Consider the following 16,361-nt stretch of genomic DNA (forward strand, 5'->3'; position numbering starts at 1 on the left):
AGGAGTAAGCAGGAAAAAAGGAAAAAGCTACCGGCATGATAATAAAGGACTTGTTGACCGGGGTTACTAGAGGGCAACGGCCGTAACTCCTCTCCCTGTGTGTGTGAAAGCAAGAGAGAGAGAGAGAGAGAGCCAGAGAACGACAGAGCGAGACAAGGATCATGTGGCTGGAGTGTGCCGTGTCCACTGCTCAACGCTGAAAGGGAGCAGCACCCAAAACAGGGGGGCGGATACTGCAGCTTCCAAACCACTGGATTCACAAGCTCTGTCTGCTCTTATTTTCCAAGCCTACTGTAACTGACAAGTCGTCCAACTTGGGCAGAGCCCACTGGGGCCCCGTTTTGGAAAATTAGCTGCCATCCAGGCGCCAAATAGGATCTGGTGCGGTGAATATGGAATTGGATGAGGATTGTACAATGGCGGAGTGGGAGGCCGTGCTGGAGCTGGATGAGGCGTTGGCAGGATGGCTCCTGCAGGGTCCAGCTAGAGGGGAGTGGGGTTGGGAGTGGGGCTGGGCTGCCTCGGACCTTCAAGACCCTGAGTTGGACGCTGAGGAGATCCCTGCTGTAAGTTGAAACCACAAGAAGATGAGTGAAGAAAATATGATGTGGAAATTAAGACAGATTTATTGAGGGGGTTTTTTTCGGGCAAAGTAAAGTCACATGAGAGGGGTCAGTGAAAAGGCTTTGTAGCACTTTATATTGTATGCTGCTGTAAGCATTTGCGCGGTAATTCCCCACTACTAAAGAAAACAACTGGTTTGGGTCTGAGTCATAGCTATTTGAATTCTCCCAGAGCTCATTGAGGCCTGTTGTTTGGAGTGATCATCGGGTTACTGTGTGAGTGACTGCATGTATGAACAGTGTAGGTGTGTTTTGGTCGTTTGTGGTCACGGATGAAGGTTTTAAAAAGGAAGCAGCATGATGGTGTGTGTTGTTAATACCAAGCAATTAGTCAGGGCTTTCATAAATGTCCCTCACATGTTTTCAGGGCCGTGATTCTCATCACCACACTTTACTCAAAGCCGAGTGGAGGCAGAAACACATACTCCCAAACCGTGTTTCTGTATCCCAACTGCTTTCTTTCACAAGGGAGGCACATGTAATGATTTTTAATCTGAACAAGCTGTTCTTTTCCCACCAGCCTCGATCCAAACGAGTATATTTTTCTTTTGTCTCGACATACATCTTGTTACCGTATTGGCAGCTATTGTTTCCTGAAGCTTTCCTGTTGAAGGAAAGCATCTGGCACAGACAGTGAGAGCCCTCGCTTTGGCACACATTTGGAGATTTTTATACATCACAGGCTCTCTCTGTAAATAATCAATTCCGCCGAAGCCAAGCAAAGAAAAGTGCGATCGTGTTGAGTAGGAATATCTTTCCCAGTGTTGAAAAGCTTTTGTCTGACCAGGTTTAATCAAACCACAGTTTTGTTTGAGGTTTCATCAGTGGTCCCAACCCTCGTCACAAGACAAAAGCCTCATTGTCAGACACATGTTGCTCTCTAACGCAACTCAGAGAATGTGACTCACATTGTAAATGCTCATAGTCATGGCAGCATGTGTATTGAATGATCTGCAGCGGGCTGATGTTTTGAAATTGCGCTTTGTTATCAATTAATGACGCAGCCTTAAAGACAATCAGGCCACATACCTCTGCTTGCCATCCACTATACATCCATTTTCAGTGCCTGTCAAAACCACCCACAGAGTGGCATCCACGGCACGATTAGAGTAAACCAGACTCCTGATCAAACCTGTGGGTGGTTTTAACAAGGTTATCTCACATGCTCATGGAAACGAATAACTCGCGGCCTGCGTGACGGAGACTACACTTGTGAGTGAGTGAGTCAGAGAGCATGTAGAGTGTTGGAGTTTTGGAAGCATATGTGCGTGCGGCCTCGTTTCTGACTCTGCCTGTCTCTGCAGGTGCTGAGCCCGACATACAAGCAGCGCAATGAGGACTTCAGGAAACTCTTCAAGCAGCTCCCTGACACAGAAAGGCTCATTGTGGGTGAGTGGATGCCACAGACACACAGGGCACCAAAAGGGTGCAGCTATGTTAGTAGTCATTAGAAAATGATTAATCCTTCCAGGACAGAGAGGACACTTAAAACAAATATTGGACATTCCAAGTGTTGAGCATTGTGACACGATTTAAATATGCCACTGATGACGTAAAAAATATCATCCTCTACTTATTTTAAAGGAACTTGTATCCTGATAATGGACTTGTCCAGCAGTCTGAACAACGTACTGCAATGTGCCATGAAAACATAATGTCACAAGTGCAGTTGATTTGTTCTGACATGATTTTCCCAACTCTTCCAATGAATGCTGTGATTGTCTGAAATGCCTTGAAAAATAAAACTCTAGGGTAAAACTGAGCTCTTGCTTTATGAGCTGAGCTCTGTGGTTTGGTAATGATGAGTTTACAGCTAGTAAACAAGATATACACACAAGGGCAGTGCTGAAATGCACTGTGGTGAGGTTTCTTAGAAACAGTAAAGTGAGCGTCATGGATGTTTTATCGAGTGGGTCTACCGAGCCCAGGCCCACAGGCCCCTGAGCCAGAGCCTCCGCGTGAAGACACTTGCCCCTTTTACATGGCCTGTTGAAGGTGGGAATGTTGTGCATTTGTTCCGCCTTGTCGTTCTTTAAAAAAGTACAGTTGCGAAAGTGGAGGACAGAGATGTCTCACCTTTAAGCCAGCAATTGAGGAAGTAACGTCGTGGAATCATCGTCTGGGTCAAAGGTACAGCTGGCAGGCAGGACCATTGGCAGGACAGGTGTAGCATTTGACAACGTTTTATTTTTGTGACCCAACACCGCGAGATTTAAAAAGCAGCTAATAGCAGTTAGCAGCTAACTCAAATAAGACGAACAGCAGCTGAAATGCACACAATGAGGTCCAGAAGCTCCTTGCCCTTCACACAGAGGAAGACATCAGCCACCATATAACAGTTATGGTAAATGATTGTTATACATATATTAAAATATAAGGGGGCCTTTTACACATCCAGGCCCAGGGGCCCATTGTGTCATAATCCACCTATGGTGAGCACTATCAAATGAACTGTTCATTTAAATAAGTTTGACTGGATTTAAGCATGTTCTTGTGTCTGATCTATCGATGGACATACTTTTCGATGGCCGTCTGATGTATTTAACAATTTTTCTGTCTTGGTGATATAGTTTCTCTGTGATGGATTTGTACTTGTGCATCATACTTGTCTTTTTTTATCTGATCATGTGACGTCTTTATGCTCCAGACTACTCCTGTGCTCTTCAAAGGGACATCCTCCTGCAGGGACGACTCTACCTCTCTGAGAACTGGATCTGTTTCTATAGCAACATCTTCCGCTGGGAAACACTGGTATGCTTGTTAGCGCTGCGGACCTCTGCACATTTCCATCGTTTTTTTTCATATTGACAGTATTGGGTCATACTTGGAACTATGAAGTGTATGTGTAATTGTGTGCATTTGTGTGTGTAGCTGACAGTGCGGCTAAAGGACATCTGCTCGATGACGAAAGAGAAGACTGCCCGCCTCATTCCCAATGCCATCCAGGTCTGCACCGACACTGAGAAGGTAAAGGACACAGCATGACTGAATACAGGTGTTTATATTAGTAACTAATGAAGGGATAGCTGAGACTGAGCAGTGAATACGTTTTAAATCTTTGCCTAAAGAGACAGTAGGGAAGCCTTTAAGTACAGTCTGGCTAATAACAGGAAGATTGGTGATTTAATCTTTACCACCAACAGGGGGGACATGTTCCCGCACCAAAATGGTGGCTGGAGAACAGTTGCCGAGATATTAATGCCCACCATTACTGCCAAAATATGTCACTACACATTAAAATAACCCCAGACTATAGGGGTTTAAAGTGGGCTCTTCAAAAATGGCCCTTTATTTTCTCCTTAGTGTTATGTCGTCCCAATGCTCACCAGACTCAATAAACATATTTACCATGTATTTTTCACAGCACTTTTTCACCTCATTTGGAGCCAGGGACAGGACGTACATGATGATGTTCAGACTGTGGCAGAATGCACTGCTGGACAAGGTAAGCAAGTCTGATCACGTCGTTTGCGATTCTGCTCATTTCGTCTGAAAGATAAAATTCACAATTTTACTCTGCAGTTTTCTTGAGTCTGCTCATTCCTTACTTGACTTGGATGATGCCTCTTGCAGCCCCTGTGCCCCAAAGAACTGTGGCACTTTGTTCATCAGTGCTATGGCAACGAGCTCGGCCTAACTAGTGACGATGAGGACTATGTTCCCCCTGATGACGACTTCAACACCATGGGGTCAGTCTATTTATGCTGCAACATCAGTTACTATGGTTACCTCTATAAACATCTCTCAGTCGATTACCTAATTGCGAAATTACGAAATAATGAGAGAGCCCGATATGAGCTAACAAGCAACACTCAGTCACATACAAGCATGGACACACACTCTCCAGCTCTCTGAACTAATTCACTTAGATACACAATTACACACTTAACATGCCTCTCAGCTTCTCAGCTAATTTACACTGCAGTTTATGGTATTTGTTTTAAACCCGTTGGTTTGCCAGCTGGGTTTTATCCTTCTCAGCAACTACGGAGTACTTTAAAGCTGCAGAGGATGCAACACAGCAAATACTGCATTTGTCTGAAGGCTTAAAAGATCCTTCCTTGCTCTGTCACTGCCTTCATTTATGTTTTCCCATCATGTCTGAATTGGATTTACTATGTGAAATAAATAGAGTCATGGCCTAAATCTGTTTGGTCTCCCGTGCACTCACAATGTCTGAAGCTCTCTGTCAACTTGCAATCTGAATGATGTGACTGTTTAGACTTTTGCCTATACCCAGCAGTCTGTACACTTCTCTGGGTGAACTTAATTGGCAATGTGAGAGGCTGAACTGAGCTCGAATTAGATGAGCCTGAAGTGATTGTGACTACATACCCATTAGAAAAGTGAAGTGTAGCTCATTTTCACTTGTTTCCCACACATAAAGACTTTGATCATAGACTGTATATAAAGATGGACACCATGTCTCCACTTCCTCCCACTGTGCAAACGTGAAGCCAAAATATCTTAGATACTGCTGCTGTCATCGTGCACTTTTGGAGCCAGAGTCTGCAGTAGTGATGGAGGAGTGGAGCTGCGGTTTAAAGCCATATATACATACTTGAATTACCTTCTAGAAAAATGTATGTGATGTGTGCTTTGATTTTTTTTTTTAGTTTGGCCCATGTCTCACCCACTAACATGGAGGGGGCAGGGTTTAGGATGTGTACTGCAGCCAGCCACCAGGGGGCGATCAAGATTTTTAGCTTCACTTTTGGTTAGCTGTCATGCCATCCATCTTTACACACAATTTATGGTCCAAACATTCTGATATCAGTTGTGGTTTACCACATGTCAAATACTTCCTGTCTAGCTATGAAAGTAAATCACACTATTGAAAGTCTTCAAACCCTATTCAACACAGGTTTTACAAGAACGTCATTTGGGATTTGAGATGAGATTATGAGAACTGAGTGAATTTTGTGCCTGTCTCTGGTCTCTGCCCTTCAGGTTCAGTGAAGAGATCCCCAACGAAGAGAATGAGATCAACAATGACAACTTGTCTAAGAGCAGCGCTGAGGCCAAGCCAGAAGGGAGTCCTCCTCTGTTACATAAGAAGGTGGTCCCAAACAGCACCATCCCCAGCCCAGGCAACCAAGACACACCCATCACAGTAAGTTACATACATACTGTACATACGCAAATCGAGTGCAACACCTCTCTGGGTCATGATATTTTAATGACAAGATTAAACAGGGAAACTTTATTGAAGTGAGTGATGCCTTTGTTCTTGTTTTTTCCAGTTTGACCTCCCAGCAGACGAGTATGCAGACTGCCTACCAGACGGCGAGCTGCTTACAGTGCCCCTCTTAGTTGAAGAGAAGAACAATGATACCAGCGGGCCTGGTGGACCTGTCCCTTCACCGTCTCTGGACTTCAATGACAACGAAGACATCCCCACTGAGCTCAGTGACTCCTCCGAAACACACGACGAGGGTAAATGCACCAAACAGAATGAACACCTCTCTTTTTACATGAATATATCATCCATATCTATCTAAATGTATTTGTCGTCTTGGACACATAGGTGAAGTACAGGCCTTTCATGAGGATCTGAATGGCAGGCAGCACATCAATGAGATCTACAAGTTCAGCGTGGACAAGCTCTACGACATCCTCTTCACAGAGTCGCAGTTCATGAGTGACTTCATGGAACAGAGACGATTCTCAGGTCAGTATTTCTGACGCTTCTACAGCTGACCCCCGACCTCTCTGGACTAAAGGTAAGACTAAAGATGTGCTCCTCTCTCATTATTCTGCTGTCCAGATGTGGTGTACCACCCGTGGAAGAAAGAGGAGGCTGGGAATCAGACCAGAGAGATCTTGTACACCATCTCACTGTCCAACCCCCTGGCCCCCAAAACAGCCACAGTCACTGAGACACAGGTACAGTCAACTCTAGTGTATCAGAAACATTTCATATTATTTATACCCTCTGAGTTTGAAATGACTTTCAAACAATCAATTAACCACATTTTCCTTCATACACCAGACTCTGTACAAAGCCAGCCAGGAAAGTGAGTGTTACATCATCGATGCTGAGGTCATCACACATGACGTGCCCTACCACGATTACTTCTACACTCTCAACCGCTACATGCTCACCAGGGTGGCCAAGAATAAGTGTCGGTTACGGTGAGTAAGACGCTGTCAGACACTCATGACTCACAGCTGACACATAATATGTCACATTAAAGTAATGCAAATCGTATTATTTTGATCATCTTTTAATCATTTCAATAACTTTTCATATTTTACCCATTTCTATTTCTAGTTTTACATCCTATTGTAAAAGATTGTTTGTCTATATGTATAAATGCATTTCTGTCTGTCTCTCAGGGTATCAACAGAGCTGCGCTACAGGAAACAGCCGTGGGGGCTGGTGAAAGGCTTCATAGAGAAAAACTTCTGGAGCGGGTTAGAAGAGAACTTCCGCCATCTAGGTATACTTGAGTGTTGTTTGTTTGTTTTCAGTTATGTTATGTTGTAATTTCCTCTGTGAAAATACATTGTTAAATTTTTACAAAATATAGCTATTTTTATGATTCATAGATGTCAATTAACAGATACATCAGTGGGAATTCTCTGGTATTTTTGAGAAGGATTAAAGAGAGAGAAGACAGGAATGAAAAGGATTACAGGGTAACTACGGTATTTTTCAACCTGGAAAATATTAGTCTAAGTGACTAATGGGAACAACAGTTTTTGACACTGGTCCAATATTAAGTGAGAACAAGCAATCTAACCGCACAGAGAAATATGCACCATCAATATACAGCCATTAACAGTGCTTGTTTTCACCACCGACAGGCTCATATTATTGATCATGTAACGCACATCAAGTGCTGCCCCTAGCACACTCCAGGCACATCGCACTGCAGCTTGTTAACAGACAACCACACAAAGTTATTACTACTTCTACTAAATAATGTGGAGAGCCCCTAATAAAAGTTGATTTCTCCCCTGAAGAGCCGATCTCCAGAGCTAGGACTCGCCAGGCAATAGTTTTTTGGCAGTTTTTGCGGGTCGCTTTGCTCAGGATATTTCTCGACCTCAACAAGTCTCTTGTCATCCAGTCTTTGTCACATACAAGACAGCAATAGCAACAGAGTTCTCTTTATGAATCCATGGTGCCACAGGAGCAGAGAAGAAGAGCTACCTACACGCTGCATTCACCGCCAGTGTGTTTTGGCCTTATAGTATTATAGAGGGCATCCCTCCAGAGATAGACCTTTTTGTTAAGGAGTAAGATCCTTTTTGTTTCAACCGAAACGGCTCTGAATTTACAATCACCAAACCTGCCAGACTCCACGTAGCCATCTTGCTACCCCTGTGAGTTCCCCAGCAGAGACGCACAGATTCAGCTCTCCCTCTAAATGCAATACATTTATTTACTGCTGCCCAGAACACCACAACAACAAAATCAGTCAACAACGTTTGCGTATAGCTGCCCAGCTCCTCCAGCACATGCCTCCCAGTCCATTCAGTCTTAAACCAAAAACCCAGGCAGTGTCCTTCTCATTGGTCTGGGCCACAGTCATTCGAGGGCCAGCACACTACTGCCTGATAAAGTGAGAGATGTAATCAGACCAAACCAGCAACAACTGTGTCGCCAGAAACAAAATAAGACTCACAAAACCTGTCTTGGTTGGTTTTTCCACTGTTTAACAATCACCAACTCTGGTTTGGTTGAAATAAACCTTTAATTCACCCAGTTAGATGTAAAAATTACACTGGCTCTATTCATGCTAAATGTTTTGTTTATTCAAATGGAGCCTGGTGGGTTTGGCAGGAGCAATTTGGGGGCTGTTTGTGGTTAAATAAAAAGGTTCTTACTCTTTAACAAAAGTTCTATCTATGTAGGATCCTTCCATAATGTTGTCAGACACTTAAAATAGAAATCTGAGCCTGACAATGGCAAAAAAAGTGGATTTTAGTGGATGACATTCACAACGCACAAATGCCCTGAGTGGAAACATTGCAGCCTGTTTCACTGACAGCTGCAGTCCTCATTGAATACAGGACCACTTTCAAAAAATGTTGTTCCCATGGACACACAAAGCTGGAGAAAAAGGGTTCAGGTTAAAAAATACCAAAGTTACCTTGTTCCACAAAGACTGCAGCATGTAAAGATGTTCAGCCAGTGTAGCCACTTCTAAGTGAATGTGGATGAGACATGATACATTTGTCTTCTCTCCTCTCAGAGTTGGAGCTGTCCAAGCTGGAGGAGATACTGACCGAGTCCCACCAACTGTCTCCGAAGGCCAAGGTGGTGAAAAACTCCACGGTGAGGCGGAAGAAGAGGCCACTCCCCCACATTCGCAGCCAGCATCTGGACGAGGCGCTCAGCCCCGTCACCACGCCGACGGATGAGGAAGTGATTCAGAGGATCAAACAAGTGGCGGGCTCCACGCAAACCAGACACCAGAGTCCAGAACACCATCACCTGCCCGGAGGCCTGGCTCTGTACAGCGTCTCCAAACTGCTGCTCATCATCAGCTTTGTGTACGCAGCTCATCACAACACACACAATCACTCGTATGGGGATGCTTGTATATCTGGCTGTGGCGATGCAAATACAAATTCGACACATTCTCATCTCACATAGATATAAACAGAGGTTTTCTCTGAGTGTCTTGTTTCATGAGTTCATCATTTTTTTTCTGTAGGCTTTGCTGAGTGTTTGTCTGGTTTACAATGAAACATCTTTTCGTTTTCTTGTAAATATCTCATTGTTGGTGTCTTGAGTGTAACCTCTCTCTCCTCTCCTCTCATTGCCATCCATAGGATCTGTCTAAGGTACATAATCTGAGCAGCCAGCATAGCCAGATGTTTATGATAATAAGTGTTCCCAGCACTGTTTGTCACTGTCATGTAAAGATTAGCTACTCAAGTTCATCGTGAATGCATAAGGACTCGTTTGTTGACTCCTCCTGTCCTACTTGTCCTCCTTCAGCCTGGTCCTGCTGGTGTTCCTCAACATGATGCTCTTCTACAAGCTGTGGATGCTGGAGTACTCTGCACAGTCCTTAACAACCTGGCAAGGTCTGCGGCTTCATGAGAGGTACACACACACTTGACTCATTTATTACAGAGATTCAGCATGGTTAATTGATTTGGGGCATTTAAACGTTACCTTTCACAGCAGATGAGACTGAATGGAGTTGTGTTGGGCTGTTTGCCCAAATAGCGGTCACACACAAATACACACATACAGTTTCAGACACAAATATACACACACACGCCAGGGCTTGACAGTAAAGGTTGCCAGGTTTCCATCGGCAACCATTTTGAGAAATTGGCAACCACTGCTTGGCCTTTGATTGCCATCAGTTGCAACCACTTTTTAACATATAAAAAGGGATCAGCAAGCAGCAAAATGTACACTCCAACATAAATACATTTTCAATATTTGTTGCATGAGTGATATTTAAATACTGCTGTTACAGTCAGAACAGGAACCAGACAATGCTGCACGTGCATTGATGCGTTGATTCGTGCACTCGGGCATCTGTTACAGACAATGAGCAAAGCAAAATTTGAAAGGGAGGAAACAGATGGAAGAAGTGACTTGCTGGATTAATTTTTGAGGGAGCTGTGAAGAACATGACTACTGGTATTTCTATACCACAGATTGAGGGTGGACACCTTAACCGATAACACTTAAGAATCAAATTATGTAAAGTATCACAATAACATAAATGACAAAGAATTTTGTTCATTAATAAAGTTTTCAAACATTCTTCTATTTCACATTTTCGTTATTACGCTGGTGTATAGCTGCATAGTATCTTAGTTACTCAAAATATAGCAGCACTCAAAAAGGAAACCATATTTTCAGTTTTGTAAACCAAAAACAGATGCCTGGTTGCCAGCCCGCCAGCCACTTTTAAAAGTTAATGTTGAGCCCTGCACACAATCTGTTGAACATGCACACTAATCCAGTGTATCCATATGGCGGCTGACGTGTGTGGCAGGAAAACACGGAGCTCCTAAAATTACCCCAGAATAGCTCTAGGCTTACTGAAACAATTTCCCAAACTGTTTGTTGGCAGCTCCTCAGAATGGAAGTCATGCTTCAGTGGCTGCACCCTGATGTTGCTAATGTGTGTGTGCATGTGTGTTTCCCAGTAAACTGCCTCAGACGCAGATGGAGTGGGCCCAGCTCCTGGAGGCGCAGCAGCGTTACCATGACTCCGAGCTGCAGAAGTGGAGGGAGATTATCAAGTCGTCAGTAGTGCTGCTAGACCAGGTACTCAGACACAAAGAGACATTTTCACGACCACGCTGTGTGATGTTAGTGATGTTCTCGAAATCTGAACAACTCCCAGAGGATGTGCCTGCTTTTGTGTTGATCTATAAGTCTAAGTAAGACTCTGCACATATAACTAGGAGCAGAACGTTCTGTATTTGCTCGTCTGTCATACGTGACAGACCCATGAAAAGTTATTTTAGCACCACAGCTAGCTCACTGAACTATTTGACGATGTATGACCAATGTAGCACTGCACAAACTCTCATTGACTGATTAATTGGCTCTGGTTATTCATATGATTGTGGTGTATTTATTATAAATACAGTCCATCTGATGCTTGTTTTGTTTCTGTTTTTTGCTGTTTCGTCACTACTACAAATGCAGCTGTAGCCAGTATATCACTATCACTATCCTCATTCATGTTTTAAGATGCTAGAAATTATATCCAGCCACAAAATAAGCCTGAAAAGCTGGAAATCAGAACAGAAGTACAGAGAGCTGTTGCAGAGAGATGATAAATCGTCTCTTCTAGTTGCATTTGTGAACCGGCAGGTTTTTAGAACGCTCCAGAACGGCCCATTGCAAGTAGTTTCCTGTTTCAAGTTGTCTTGTCTCGTCTGTATTGTGCTCTTACTACCACTAGATGGCACAAAAAAGTGTCCATTAATAAGGACAGCAGGTCTAAGTTAAGTAGAATGAAGTAAAGGTCAGTAAACCCAAAATGTAGTGTCTTCCTAGAAAAGCCACTTAATAACCATCCCACCTTGCATCCACTAATGAATGACCAGCACTTGGAACTGTTGCCCACTGGCACCATGGGACATTATTAATTATCTTAACGAAAGAGTTTCATGAGTGAGTGAGGAGTTCCATGTCTTAATGTAGATCAGTGTCATTTCACTGTATTTAATAACTTAAACAACACGTGCTTTCTTCCTCTTGTTTCTGCTCCTTAGATGAAAGACTCCTTATTGAACCTCCAGCGAGGCATTGGTTTAAGGGACTACAGCTCCGAGGCTGAGGAGAAGAGAAGTCGCTATCACTGACACAACACCACCAAGGCCATGAGGGCATGCTGTGCAATATACTGTAGGACCTGTTTTGTTTGTGAAGCAGTGTGCAGGCAACAGCCAGGCAGAGAGAGGGAGAGGACAGAGGGGGAGGCGGGACCAACGGTGAGCTGGTCCAATGGACACAAAGAGAGGAACAGTCGTCTCCAGCGCACAAAGGTTTAAACCCCCAGGAGGAGGAAATCACGGATAGGAAGTGTCCCCATCACACGCAGGAACTGAGGAGTCCCCGACATCACTGAGGCATTGTGGGAAGGTGCTCCTTCTTTACACCCTGTGGGATAAACCGTTTCCTTCTACTCTCTTATTTCCAAGTGCATCCTACTGTAAGCCATGTCGACCAGAGAGTCGCAGATAGAGAGAAGGAAAACTACTGCATGCATTTAGACAACCTAGCTCCCCTCAGTCAGTGTTCATGTGGTCCAGTTCCAGTCTATGTGTGTCAATAAAAAGAAGAACAGAAGACGAGGAGAGGTGGAGTCGAAGAGAAGGGGGGTCCTTTCGAGTCTTAATGGCTGTCTACACTCTCTAGACTGTTCCAAACCAATCGTCCCCCTAGAGGTCCTCGCTGCAGCGTCCCTTTAACCAACCTCCATGTGATCAGAGTGCAGTATTGTTCCACAACCAAAAAATGAAACAAGTGTTGTAGCTGGGAGCTCATCCTCACCGATCAGCCCCTATTGCCTTGTTTGAAGCTGGCCTGTGTGGTCTCCGTCAGGGCTGGTTCCCTGTCAGAGTGTTGTGTTGAAATATTTATATGTTGAAGCTCAAGACTGATGAGACCGAAGCCAGTACTTTTAACCCTGTACACAATTCACATAATCAGTTGCCCCTGCCAGTGTCAGCCGCCAGTGTCAGCCACCGTGCATTGCATTATTCCTCATCCTTCTGATGAAGTAGAATGTATTAGCCTGGACGAAAAGGCCAGACTTTGATTGCAACATATTAATTTCTCTGGAAAAAAAAAAGGGGTGCTGCAGCCAGACCGATAGGTAGACCTGTGTTCTTACATGTTTTATTACTAAACTGTGACTATATCTCTTTAAAAATGTTTCAAATTAGAAAGAATTCTATGAATATATTTGAAATATATAAGAATATTTCATTATTTAATATATATATTTCAAAATATATAAACATTACCTATATTTATTGTTAATTTATGTACATAAAGAAATTATCAGAGCTCTAGACCAGTTAAAGATTTCTAACAAAAAGTGTTTTCTTCTAAAAAAATGCATGCCAGATATGTCTGTGACATGTCCAGTGTGCAAGTATGATTCTGCATTTGCGCGATTATATTCGCGCTTGTGTGTGTGTGTGTGTGTGTGTGTGTGTGTGTGCGCGCGTGCATGTATGAGTGCGTGTGCATACAAGTGTGTGCTGTAAAGTGTGACATTTTTACCATTCCACACTTGTATGTTTCTTAATTTTTCTTTTCTGGCTCCTGCAGCCAGACTGCCTTTTTTTTTTAATGCTAATGCATCTGGATGCCGCCTTGCATTAGCCCCAGCAGGGTACAGTTTACAATCGAAGAGTTTTGTTCCAAAATGACATATCCAGCGTTAAAAAAAACAAAGTTACACCTACTTTTACAAAATGAGTGATTGCTTAAACTATCAATTCATGTCAGCGTTTGACACATACTATGTAGCTTAAATCCACGGTTGACAAAAGGAAGAAGATAAAATTGATTGTCTAAATGTTAAGATGAACTTGATTATTTTTCTCTTGTAAATGGATATATAACATTTTGGAGATGAACCCTTCATTTGCCCTCTTTGAGCAACTCCTTGCCCACGTCACCACATTAGTGGCTTGACGACTCTTTGCTAAAAGGAATAGTTTTCAAATTCTTACAGAAAGATGGATGAAAAGACTGATGCTAAATGTGAAGCTACAGCCAGCAGCTGCTAAGCTTAGCTTTGCAAGAAGTTTCCTCCTGTTTCCAGTCTTTATGCTAAGCTAAGCTAACATCTCCTGACTCTAGCGTCATATTTAACATGAATATTTGACTATCAGTCTTCTCATATACCTCTCTGCAAGAAAGCAAATAAGAATAATTCCCAAATTGTCAAACTATTCCTTTAAAAAAACCTGTTCACCCATATTATACTCTCCCCTCCCCCTTTTCAAGTGTCTGTCTTGGATGCACTGAAAGCATGACGATGAACTCTACGCAACTAAATTGAACCAAAAGAAAGAAGTAGAAATGTACCTTCACGAATGATCATGTTGTTTTAAATTAAGTATTTATCATGTATGTCATGTATTGTATACAGTATATTCCGGGTTAGGTGCGGTTAAGAGCATCTTTTAAGAGCCTGTCCACAGAGACCCCTGTCAGCTGACGGTCTTTGGCGATGAAAGCACTTCCAAAAATAAGAAATCTTCCTTGTGTTAAAAAAAAAGAGAGATGAAGTGAAGCACTTTAAGGCCTTTTCAGGTAAAGAATGAAGGAAAGAAATGGCAGCGGTATAGTTTGGAGGTGATTGCAGAGCTGAAGAAATTGTGTCTATGGTGTGTTTTAGTTAATTTGACAATCACACTGGTGATTACCAACTTCCAAACCTGTTAAAAATAACTGGATTTTAATCCTGCTGGCTCACAAATGGTGTCACTTCCACCCAAATAGAACATTTGTGCATTATTCTGTTCAACATGGGTATCTCTTTCAGTGGCACATCCCAAAGCCTTTCTTGTCTATTTCAGGGCAAGGTAGGAATGAGTGATTCATATGAGGGAAATGTTATCTTTACTGTGTGCCTGCATGGCGTGTTAACAGCAGAAAAGCTTCAGGATTGGGCCTCTGCTGCGTGTGTGTCACATTCAAAGAAGGCACTGAGTATTGATAACACATGGGAACCTTAAGACCTGAATGTGAGTGGTTGGAAATGTTTTCTGTTTTAAAGAAATCACTTTCACAATCCTGATGACACTGAAAGATTACAGTGAAGTTACGCTTCATGTATATGATGGTACAGAAATGTCATATGAACGTGTGATTGAAATGCTTTAAAGAGTTTGTTTTTCATATGATGAAATGGTTTTTTTTTTCCAGATGCTTGAATTATATTTTTTGTTTTGAAAATGACAAACATTCACATACTGTTTTGAACGGGACATGGTAAATGCTTGATTAAGTTGGTTTTACTCCCCAACTCCAGTTTTATTGACACCTGATTTTAATCTCGGGACACTGATGTTTTATTTCACTGTCAAAGCTGAGTGAAATGGTTTATAGTGGCCGACACATTTTAATATTGAGCTGCTGTAAAACGCACATCCTCCTCAGTCCAAATCGGATATTCTCTCGAGCCTCAGAGGAACTGTCACAGCAGAGCTGAATTTCATCTCATAAATCTCCACAGTTATGCAAATTAAACACTTTTGCAACCTCATCATTCCCTTTAAACCTCTGTGTTTCTTATTTGGAGCAACAAATTTGATTTAAACCAATCTAAACGTCTGACAGATAACACCTGTTTGTTTTTTTTGCTTTTTTTGTTTTCAATCTTCTTCACAGTTATCTGCGTTTCATGAATGATTGTATGATTGCTATCACTGCACAGCTGTTGAACCAAGGTGACCTAAGAGTTCTGGGTGCCACCCGTTTTGTCACTGACATGTAATGAATTGTGCGCTTCATCGACTGTATTAATTGGCATTTGCCTTGCTTGTCACAGAGCCGGCGAGACATCGGTGCCACCCATGCATCACAGTGCTAGCTAACAGCCTTGGTTAACACACGATAGGAATCACACACAACCTGCTGAAAATGACCACTGATCAAACTCATAGCAAATGCTCTTCTTCGAGTGTGTCTTGATAAAATATGTACTGGTGTAGTTCTGTTCAAAACGACTTCTACTGTATGTTGTTTTGTTTTTTTCATTTGTTTTTTTTTTTTGTTTTTTTTAGACAATGTTTTGATCTCTAGAGAGACTTTTAGTGACATTTCTACATGAGATAAATATACTGTAAGTATATGTTGTGTATATCTGCAGTGTGCACACACACACACTGACAAAAGAATCCAACCTGCGCTGCGCGTAGGTCCTGACTTGCCGATGACTTTGCCTCATAGAGACTGAAGATAAAAGTGGCTTTCTGGTTCATGTGAAGTAGAGATTGGAAGTATGAATAAAAAATATATATAATATACAAATAGTGTTGATATTTTTGGATACTTTATTTTGACGAATCACTCTCATGTCATACATGTGGTGACTGAATCTCATATAGATATATTTAAAGTTGTTATCCTTAAAGACCCAGCATGTTTGACCTCAGGAGACTTTACAGAGGGAGATTGCATGAGGCACCAAAATGAAATATTCATCCGTTACTGCACTTTAAAAAAAAAAATAGAATAAAATCAAAAGATGTTAAATTATTGACATAAGCTATTGA

The 16,361-nt window shown here is 42.4% G+C and overlaps 1 protein-coding gene across 3 annotated transcripts in view; it reads left to right on the plus strand.

The window, feature by feature from the left end:
* The window catches only part of gramd1bb (GRAM domain containing 1Bb), a 93,970-nt gene extending 77,867 nt beyond the window's left edge, over positions 1-16,103 (plus strand). For all 3 annotated transcript variants that reach the window (XM_050070875.1, XM_050070886.1, XM_050070897.1), the window contains 15 exons: positions 1,928-2,012; positions 3,271-3,374; positions 3,495-3,590; positions 3,988-4,068; positions 4,197-4,312; positions 5,574-5,736; positions 5,867-6,059; positions 6,151-6,294; positions 6,391-6,509; positions 6,616-6,758; positions 6,963-7,066; positions 8,828-9,128; positions 9,580-9,687; positions 10,755-10,875; positions 11,835-16,103. In XM_050070875.1, coding sequence (XP_049926832.1) covers positions 1,928-2,012; positions 3,271-3,374; positions 3,495-3,590; positions 3,988-4,068; positions 4,197-4,312; positions 5,574-5,736; positions 5,867-6,059; positions 6,151-6,294; positions 6,391-6,509; positions 6,616-6,758; positions 6,963-7,066; positions 8,828-9,128; positions 9,580-9,687; positions 10,755-10,875; positions 11,835-11,924 — 1,968 coding nt within the window. In that variant the 3' untranslated portion in view covers positions 11,925-16,103. The remainder of the gene's footprint in view (positions 1-1,927; positions 2,013-3,270; positions 3,375-3,494; positions 3,591-3,987; positions 4,069-4,196; positions 4,313-5,573; positions 5,737-5,866; positions 6,060-6,150; positions 6,295-6,390; positions 6,510-6,615; positions 6,759-6,962; positions 7,067-8,827; positions 9,129-9,579; positions 9,688-10,754; positions 10,876-11,834) is intronic.
* The last annotated feature ends 258 nt before the right edge of the window (positions 16,104-16,361 follow it).

The sequence above is a fragment of the Epinephelus moara genome, chromosome 2 (assembly GCF_006386435.1).
Source record: "Epinephelus moara isolate mb chromosome 2, YSFRI_EMoa_1.0, whole genome shotgun sequence".
In the NCBI taxonomy this organism is placed as follows: Eukaryota; Metazoa; Chordata; class Actinopteri; order Perciformes; family Serranidae; genus Epinephelus; species Epinephelus moara.